At 41.6% G+C, this 8,971-nt stretch overlaps 1 protein-coding gene across 1 annotated transcript in view; it reads right to left on the bottom strand.

Annotated features, from left to right (window-relative positions):
* Window positions 1-1,055: 1,055 nt before the first annotated feature.
* Window positions 1,056-8,971, bottom strand: part of LOC115132238 (ephrin type-A receptor 2-like) — a 44,172-nt gene continuing 36,256 nt past the window's right edge. The window contains exons 15-17 of the mRNA XM_029664670.2: window positions 7,846-8,039; window positions 7,229-7,384; window positions 1,056-5,825 (exon numbers count right to left, since the gene is read on the bottom strand). Of these exons, the coding sequence (XP_029520530.1) occupies window positions 5,717-5,825; window positions 7,229-7,384; window positions 7,846-8,039 (459 nt within the window). The 3' untranslated portion in view covers window positions 1,056-5,716. The remainder of the gene's footprint in view (window positions 5,826-7,228; window positions 7,385-7,845; window positions 8,040-8,971) is intronic.

The following is an 8,971-nucleotide window of genomic DNA, read 5'->3' as shown; positions in this document are numbered from 1 at the left end:
AATAACCTAACAGAAGGACAACCATCTCTGCAGAACTCCACCAATCAGGCCTTTATGGTAGTGGCCAGACGGAAGCCCCTCCTCAGTAAAAAAAATCACATGACAGCCCGCTTGGAGTTTTCCAAAAAGCACCTAAAGGACTCTCAGAACTATGAGAAATACAATTCTCTGGTCTGATGAAACCAATATTGAACACTTTGGCCTGAAACCCAAGTGTCATGTCTGGAGGAAACCAGGCACCGCTCATTACCTGGCCAATACCATCCCTTCGGTAAAGCATGGTGGCAGCATCATGCTGGGATGATGTTTTCCAGCGGCAGGGACTGAGACACTAGTCAGGATCGAGGGAAAGATGAGCGAAGCAAAGTACAGATGGAGAGATCCTTTATGAAAACCTGCTCTAGAGCACTCAGGACCTCTAACTGGGGCGAAAGTTTACCTTCCAACAGGATGACCTTAAGCAAACAGCCAAGACAACGAGGGGATGGCTTAGGTCTCAATGTCCTTGAGTGGCCCAGCCAGAGCCTAGACTTGAACCCGATAGAACATCTCTGGAGAGACCTGAAAATAGCTGTGCAGCGATGCTCCCCATTCAACCTGACAGAGCTGGAAAGGATCTGCAGAAAATAATGAGAAAACCCAAGAAGACTCGAGGCTGCCAAAGGTGCTTCAACAAAAGACTAAGTAAAGGGTCTAAATACTTAAGTAAATGTGATATCAGTTTATTTTTAATGCATTTGCAAAGATTTCTAAAAACCTGTTTTGCTTTGTCATTATGGGATATTGTGTGTACATTTATGAGGAAAACTATTCATCAATTTTAGAATAAGGCTGTAATGTAACAAAATGTGGAAAAAGTGAAGGGGTCTGAATACTTTCCGAATGCACTGTATGTACTGATACGTAGGCTGTGTGATATTTTAAATTAATGTATTTCAGTCCTCGACTAGTAATGTTCTGTACTATGTATTATGTCATGCTTCATGTGGACCAAAGGAAGAGTAGCCGATGCTTTTGCAGCAGCTAATGGTATCCTAATAAGTACCAAATATGAATGAAAGGCAATAGTTTATTAAGACTGAAAAACAACCTTCAATTACAAATAAATCCCAGCTCAGTGTAAAAATGACAATAAATAAAAGTACAAAAATAGACTTAAATAAAGTATAAAATAGAGTTTACTTTTTAATCAAGAAACTGCAAATTTGTCTGCTTAAAGAACCAGTAGTCAAAAATGTAATCTACCTGTTTTTTTTTTAAATATACACGGACAAAACATTAAGAACACCTGCTCCTTCCATGTCATAGACTGACCAGGTGAACAATGATCCCTTATTGATGTCCCTTGTTAAATCTAGATAAAGGGGACGAGACAGGTAAAGAATCATTTTTAAGCCTTGAGACATGGATTGTGTATGTGTGCCATTCAGAAGGTGCATGGGCAAGACAAAAGATTTAAGTGGCTTTGAACGGGGTATGGTAGTAGGTGCCAGGTGCACCGGTTTGTCAAAATGGCAACAACGCTGGGTTTTTCACACTCAATAGTTTCCTGTGTATCAAGAATGGTCCACCACCCAAAGGACATCCAGCCAACTTGACACAACTGTGGGAAGCATTGGAGTCAACATGGGCCATCAAACCTGTGGAACGCTTTCAACACCTTGTAGAGTCCATGCCCCGACGAATTGAGGCTGTTCTGAAGTGCAAAAGGGGGTTCAACTCAATATTAGGAGGGTGTTCCTAATGTTTGGTATCCTCAGTGTAAATTTCCACACTATGTGGTTGGAATAATACTATGACATTGAAAATGATAATGCCCATTTAGCGTAAGAGCTGTTTGAAAAGACCGCCTGACATTTTTGCCTGTTTTGGTGGGATGGAGTTTTGGCCTGCCTGGTGACATCACAAGGCAGTTAACTAGTTAATAGACCAATAAGAATTCCAAATCTCTCTGCCATTAACAGCTAGTTTTCCCCTCACCACTCCCAGACATTCTTATCAAAATTCTTGGTTGAGATATTGCTCTTTGTTAAGAATACATTTTTTTCTTCTTTAAAAAAAATATATATATATTTAATTGAAAACCACAGTTAATGATTTGATATTGAGATAAAACAGCTGTATTGGGGGCTTTAAAAAGGCAAATTATACAAAAGACAAAAATGTAAGTCAATAAACCAGGAAAAAAATCCCTTTTACAAATGGAAATTTAGTAATCTAATAATGTTCACAAGACATATGAAACAAGGACCATCATATTTTCATGAAATTAGACAGTCCAAAATGTTACATAAAAAATTTCAAGTCGTGAAGAGAGAGTAAACAGATTTTCAGTCTTCTTTTAAGAGCATTGGGGTACATTATGAACACCGTCTTTTGGATATAGACTAGTCCCAGACCTGTTTGTGCTCTTGCCAACTCCATTGATGTCATTGTTTGATGTGAGTTGACGAGCACAAGCAGATCTGGGGGAAAAAATGTGGATATGCATGAGCTGGTCAATAAAGATGGAAGGAAATGTATACTTTCTTGGCATTAACAGAAACAGCCACTATCATTGGAATGCAATCAGAGGAAAAATAATACACCAAGCTTACTAGTATATCTGCATTGTCAAAGCAAATAGTTTCATCCCACAAAAATGTTGTTGCTGAACACCATATAAGAAATCTGGATAATGCAATCGGAATAAGAATAGAAATACCTACGTAGAATAGTTTTTTTATTTTATTTTTTATTTTTTAAATACTACTTTACTGTCACTTTGAAATTGCATATCAAACTACACATTACACTGTCTGAAATCTCACAAAGCATTTCTAACCCTCCGAAATGCTACTTTTTTAGGCATTTGTATTTTCAACTAACTTTGAAAAAAAGGCACACACTCAATGTATTCCTGACTTGAAGCTCGACAATACCTTTCCAAATTAAATTGATCATTATTAATATAATTCTTTCTGCATAATTTTATTTCAAATGTGATCTTCCTATGGCATAATGACAACAACTTAACCCAATTGTTACTCATTTAAGTGCTACACAATATACAGTGCATTCGGACAGTATTCAAACCCCTTGACTTTTTCCCCTTTTTGTTACGTAACAAACTTTTTCTAAAATTGATTAAATCGTTTTTTTCATCATTAATCTAAGCACAATACCCCATAATGACAAAGCAAATATAATTTATTTCAAATGTATAAAAAAAATATAAAAAAATACCACATTTATTTTGTTGAAGCACCTTTGGCAGCGAATACAGCCTTGAGTCTTCTTAGGTTTGACTCTACAAGCTTGGCACACCTGTATTTGGAGAGTTTCTCTCATTCCTCTCTGCAGATCCTCTCAAGATCTGTCAGGTTGGATGGGGAGCGATGCTGCACAGCTATTTTCAGGTCTCTCCAGAGATGTTTTGATCGGTTTCAAGTTCTAGCTCTGGCTGGGCCACTCATAGACATTCGGAGACTTGCCCCGAAGCCACTCCTGCGTTGACTTGGCAGTGTGCTTAGGGTTGTTGTCCTGCTGGAAGGTGAACCTTCACCCCAGTCTGGGGTCCTGAGTCCTCTGGAGCAGGTTTTCATCAAGAATCTCTGTACTCACTGGGTCACCAGTGAGATATACCTGCTGGAGCGCGTGCTAAGGGTGGGTGCTAAGGGTGGGTGCTGCTATGGTGACCAGTGAGCGGAGATAATGCAGGGCTTTACCTAGCAGAGATTTGTTGATGACCTGGAGCCAGTGGGTTTGGCAACGAGTATGAAGCGAGGGCCAGCCAACGAGAGCATACAGGTCACAGTGGTGGGTAGTATATGGGGCTTTGGTGACAAAACAGATGGCACTGTGATAGACTGTATCTAATATGTTGAGTAGAGTATTGGAGACTATTTTGTAAATGACATCGCCGAAGTCGAGGATCGGTAGGATGGTCAGTTTTACGAGGGTATGTTTGGCAGCATGAGTGAAGGATGCTTTGTTGCAAAATAGGAAGCCAATTCTAGATTTAATTTTGGATTGGAAATATTTAATGTGAGTCTGGAAGGAGAGTTTACAAACTAACCAGACACCTAGGCATTTGTAGTTGTCCACATATTCTAATTCAGAACCGCCCAGAGTAGTGATGCTGGACGGGCGGGCAGGTGCGGGCAGCAAACGGTTGAAGAGCATGCATTTAGTTTTACTTGCATTTAAGGGCAGTTGGAGGCCACCGAAGGAGATTTGTATGGCATTGAAGCTCATCTGGAGGTTAGTTAACGCAGTGTCCAAAAAAGGGCAGAGGTATACAGAATCGTGCCGTCTGCGTAGAGGTGGATCAAAGAATCACCAGCAGCGTGAGCGACATCATTGAGGTTTACAGAGAAGAGAGTCGGCCCGAGAATTGAACCCTGTGGCACTCCCATAGAGACTGCCAGAGGTCCGGACAACAGGCCCTCCGATTTGACATACTGAACTCTATTGGAGAAGTAGTTGGTGAACCAAGCGAGGCAGTCATTTGAGAAACCTTGGCCAGGTCGATGAATACGGCTGCACAGTAATGTCTCTTATCGATGGCGGTTATGATATCATTTAGGACCTTGAGCGTGGCTGAGGTGCACCCATGACCAGCTCTGAAACCAGATTGCATAGCGGAGAAGGTACGGTGAGATTCGAAATGGTCGGTAATCTGTTAACTTGGCTTTCAAAGACTTTAGAAAGGCAGGGTCTTATGAGATTCGAAATTGAACTCCGGTGCATCCTGTTTCCAAAGGGTTTTCGTTTTGTCATTATGGGGTATTATGTGTAGATTGTTGAGGAAAATGATATTTGATCCATTTTAGAATAAGGCTGTAAAGTAACAAAATGTGGAAAAAGTCAAGGGGTCTGAATACTTTCCGAAGGCGCTGTAAGTGATGTTCTTTGTTGCAATCAATCAATACAAGCCTTTACAGCATGTTAAACTGAACATGATGAGTACCTCATATCTTTTCACACTGTTTTTATATAAACTCAAATTCATATGATAGTTTAACATCTGAATTAAGCCCACATAAGGCATAACAGTAGCCAACAACAGCCCAACCTGGACTTTAAGACAATAACCTCAAGACTGGCATATACCAGTGCCCCATGTTAACTTATGGCCAGCCCCTTTCAGGTCCACTCTCTGCTTCGAGTCCATTTTCATTAGTTTAGCAAGAGATTACGCCGACCAGAATGCATTTCACTCAGTGAATTGCAATGGCATCGGCAACACCAGACTCATTCCGAAAAGGGCACAGCAGTCCACGTCACACAAAGAATCATATTAGTTGAACTAAGTATAAGTGGTTGTGTCACTTTTTTCATTTTCTCTTCTCAATATTGGGTGCTAGAGATGGAAGCATGCATCCCAAAAACATATAAAACAAAGATTGAGCAATGAACTGTATCTGTACAATGGAGATGGATAATAAAAAATATATACAGTATAATATACACAGTCTAATTAATACATCTATTGCTGTATAAATTCAAAAATATTAGCAATCACTTAACAAGTCTGTTACAAATCTCCAAGAATGTACAATATGTCAGTCTCTTTTGACTGGACCATGTTCCTACGACGTGTTCAGTTTGGTTCTGCCTGTCCAAAGCCGTTCCCGCAGCTCTGCTCCAGTCCAGTCCAACACAGAGTTCAATATTCAGTCAGAGTGTTGCCCGCTTTAGTGCCGATTCAAATTCCTGTACCACTAGTATTGAGTCACACTGCAAATACACTCAGGGTGCTGGTCTGGTCTTTCAAGCCCAGGATGCTATATGCAATTCTCTTCAGGTGGCCGGGCAGTCTTACGCCAATGTTCTTGATATCCCTTTGAAAAAGAAGACGAGAGAGATTGAGAGAGTCATTGGATAGCAACGGGGGAATTCACGTCTTGACTTGGTTCAGATTCCTTTCATGTCACGTGTCAAACTCATTCCGCGGAGGGCCAAGTGTCTGTGGGTTTTTGCTTCACCCTTGTACTTGATTGATGAATTAAGGTCATTAATTAGTAAGAAACTTCCCTCACTTGGTTGCCTAGGTATTAATTGAAAGGAAAAAACTAAAACCTGCGGACACTAGGCACTAGCAAAGCAAAGATAGCAACCTATTGAGAATAACCTCTAGAGACTAGCTGGGAGGATGGAAGGACAATTTCACATTTTCAAGAAAGGGCAAACCCCTCACATGTCCACACGTGCTAGAATCTGGCAAAGGTGTCCCACATCTAAGTCACTCATTACCAGGTTTAATTACATTTTTAATTAGTTAATGAGGATTTCCCATCTCGCCCATCAATCACTTCTCTGGCGAGCAGAGGGAGTGTCGTAAATAGTTCCTGGCTAGGTCGAGTGCAACCAGATGACAAGAGATCGAGCATGGGACCGAAAATCTCACCAGGGAATATATGACACACACTTCAAAGACGTTTCCCCTGTTTCCACACAGCGCTCATTTTCATGTGTTTTGTCTGAAGACTAACTAACTCCCAGATACTGTAATTATTGGAAGACTGATATGATATTTTGGGACAGTGCTTTCGTCTGAATATCTTTTTGGGGTGTGTGTTGCCCTAAAGTCCTCTCCTCATCCACAACTGTTCTACACTACATGTGCCTTAATTTCCCTTATCTCCACATTGCCCCTTCTACTCTAGTGGCTGTTCTCTCTTCTTCTCTTTCTCCTTTCCTTTTATGATGCATAAGTCACATTGGCCTTTGCCCTACACAGCCACGATCTGCTGCAGAAGTGCTGCCCTGGGCTGCTGGTGTGGGCAAAGGAGGCAAAGAACTGTAAAAAGGACAGAGGGAGGAAGAGAGGGGGCAAACCACAAGCCACCACCAGGCCACCACAAATGAGCCCTGTCTTTCTTTTGCTCTATAATTTCTTCCATCTCACTTGTTTTCTCGAGTTGTAGAAATGCCAGAGCTTATATTGTGCGTAAACTGTTCTCTGGCTTTGAAAGCAACTTTTTCAAGAACAAAAACCCAAAATACTCTGCAGAAGTCATATCCATAACATGTTTTGGAAAACTAAGAAAGGGCCCAGTTTGGGAACCAGTTGTTCTCCATTGTGCAGATACTCTATACATATATTTGTACTATTCTGTTCCAACACTCTCAACCAATCTTAGATTATTTGCAATCAATAGTTTCTCAGATTAGATATTTTTTATGGTGAACATCTCATCTAGCAACAAAAATAAAAATAAACGCTTAAAAAAACACGACTCACTCGTTCTTCATCTGCAGCACCTGGTCCATGGTGAACACTCCGGCACAGGTGAAGTTCTCACTGTACTGGCTCATCTTGATGGACTCCAGCCACTCGGACACCGACCTGAAGGGTGAGCCATCCGAACCACTGGTGCTGGGCAGGCGGATGGATACGCTGGAGTAGGGAAAGTAGAGAAGAGCAAGGAATAATCATCAACAGCCGGCCGACAATGAAGACAAGGAAAAGGCTGTAATAACCCTGCGAGGAAACGGTGAGATAAAAAGCATTTGGTGCAGCTATGGAGAAACTGATTAAGGAAGGAACCTGACAGCTCTTTGTTTTTTGTGTGGCGGCAGGTAGCCTAGCAGTTAAGAGCGTTGGGCCAGTAACCGAAAGGTCGCTGGTTCGAAACCCTGAGGTGAAAAATATGTTGACGTTCCCTTAAGCACGGCATTTAACCCTAATTGCTCCTATATTTCTCTAAATGACCAACATGTAAATGTGTTTAAAACATGTTCAGACACACATTATGCTGCCACACTATCCTACCAAGAATTTAACAAAATCTGCATTTTTTTTTACACTCCACTCTGTTTTGCTGTTTAATTCCCTTCTAGAGATGAAAAAACTCTTACCGGGGGTCGAAATCTGCGATTGCCTTCAGGGACTCAGGGCTCCTGAGCAGCTTGTCCAGCAGGCTGACAATGTCCGGGAAACGGGGCCTCTTGGAGCGTTCCTGCAGCCAGCACTGCAACATGAGCTGGTAGACGGTTGATGGGCAGTCCATGGGCGCCGGCAGCCTGAACGCCTCGTTGATGGCCTTCATTACCTGACAATCAGAGGCTAGAGGTTACTTTGAGATCTCAGACTTGAAACGAGGCTCAATGAGATGTTATGGTAATTAGCACCACAATTATTTTACAATCATTCGTTCTGAACAGAACCACATTTTTTCCCCCCAACTCTTCCAACCAGCAAAATAAATGTTCTGACTCGGTTCGAACCCCCCCCCCCCCAAATACTGGTTTATATAATTTCTTTCTGTTCTTTTTTAACCTGTGAAATCAGTTTTTTTTTTTTTTTTACATCTATCGCATTAAATTACTTCACCAATCAGTGCAGATAGAGCAGGCAAGCTAGTTGTTTACATGTTTGATCGACAGTGTAGCCTATGGCGCAGGATGCGACAGAAATTTTGCGGGTGAGATGAGCGCAAGAGAGAGTTCAGGAGGCTTGAAGCACTGGGCATCTTGTTATGACACGCATTATCTGAATTAGGTCCACAGAATTATACCTAGGAGGAGCAGCTTCTATGGAGGAATGTTGAATGTCCTTTGAGCTAGCTAGCTAACAAGCTTGAGCTAGCTAGCTAGCTAGCTGTGTGTGCAGAGCGGCACCAGAACTAAAAACACGTCTTACCCTTTTGCACTTCTTGTATATTGAAAAAGTTAAATCTCTATCCCATCTTCTGAATCACGCTTGTAATGTCAGTACAATAGCCTATGGTAACGTCAGTACAGTAGCCTATGCTTCAGACGTTGGAGGGCAGGTAGCCTGGTAGCCTAAACACGCACAAGGATTTTCAGCTTGCAGGCAGATCCTGGAATAAGCTTCTGAGTGACAGAGTGAGGGCTTTGCATAGGCACTTTGTTTCATTTTTTGTGGGACTAGAGCAAAATGCCTGGAACATTAAAGAACGTTATTAACTGGTTCCCATGCTTTAAAAGTAACGGTTCTGTACCGGTACAGTATGGATCACAT

The sequence above is a fragment of the Oncorhynchus nerka genome, linkage group LG7 (genome assembly GCF_034236695.1).
Source record: "Oncorhynchus nerka isolate Pitt River linkage group LG7, Oner_Uvic_2.0, whole genome shotgun sequence".
Lineage (NCBI taxonomy): Eukaryota > Metazoa > Chordata > Actinopteri > Salmoniformes > Salmonidae > Oncorhynchus > Oncorhynchus nerka.
This window is presented reverse-complemented; position numbering and strand designations above follow the sequence as displayed.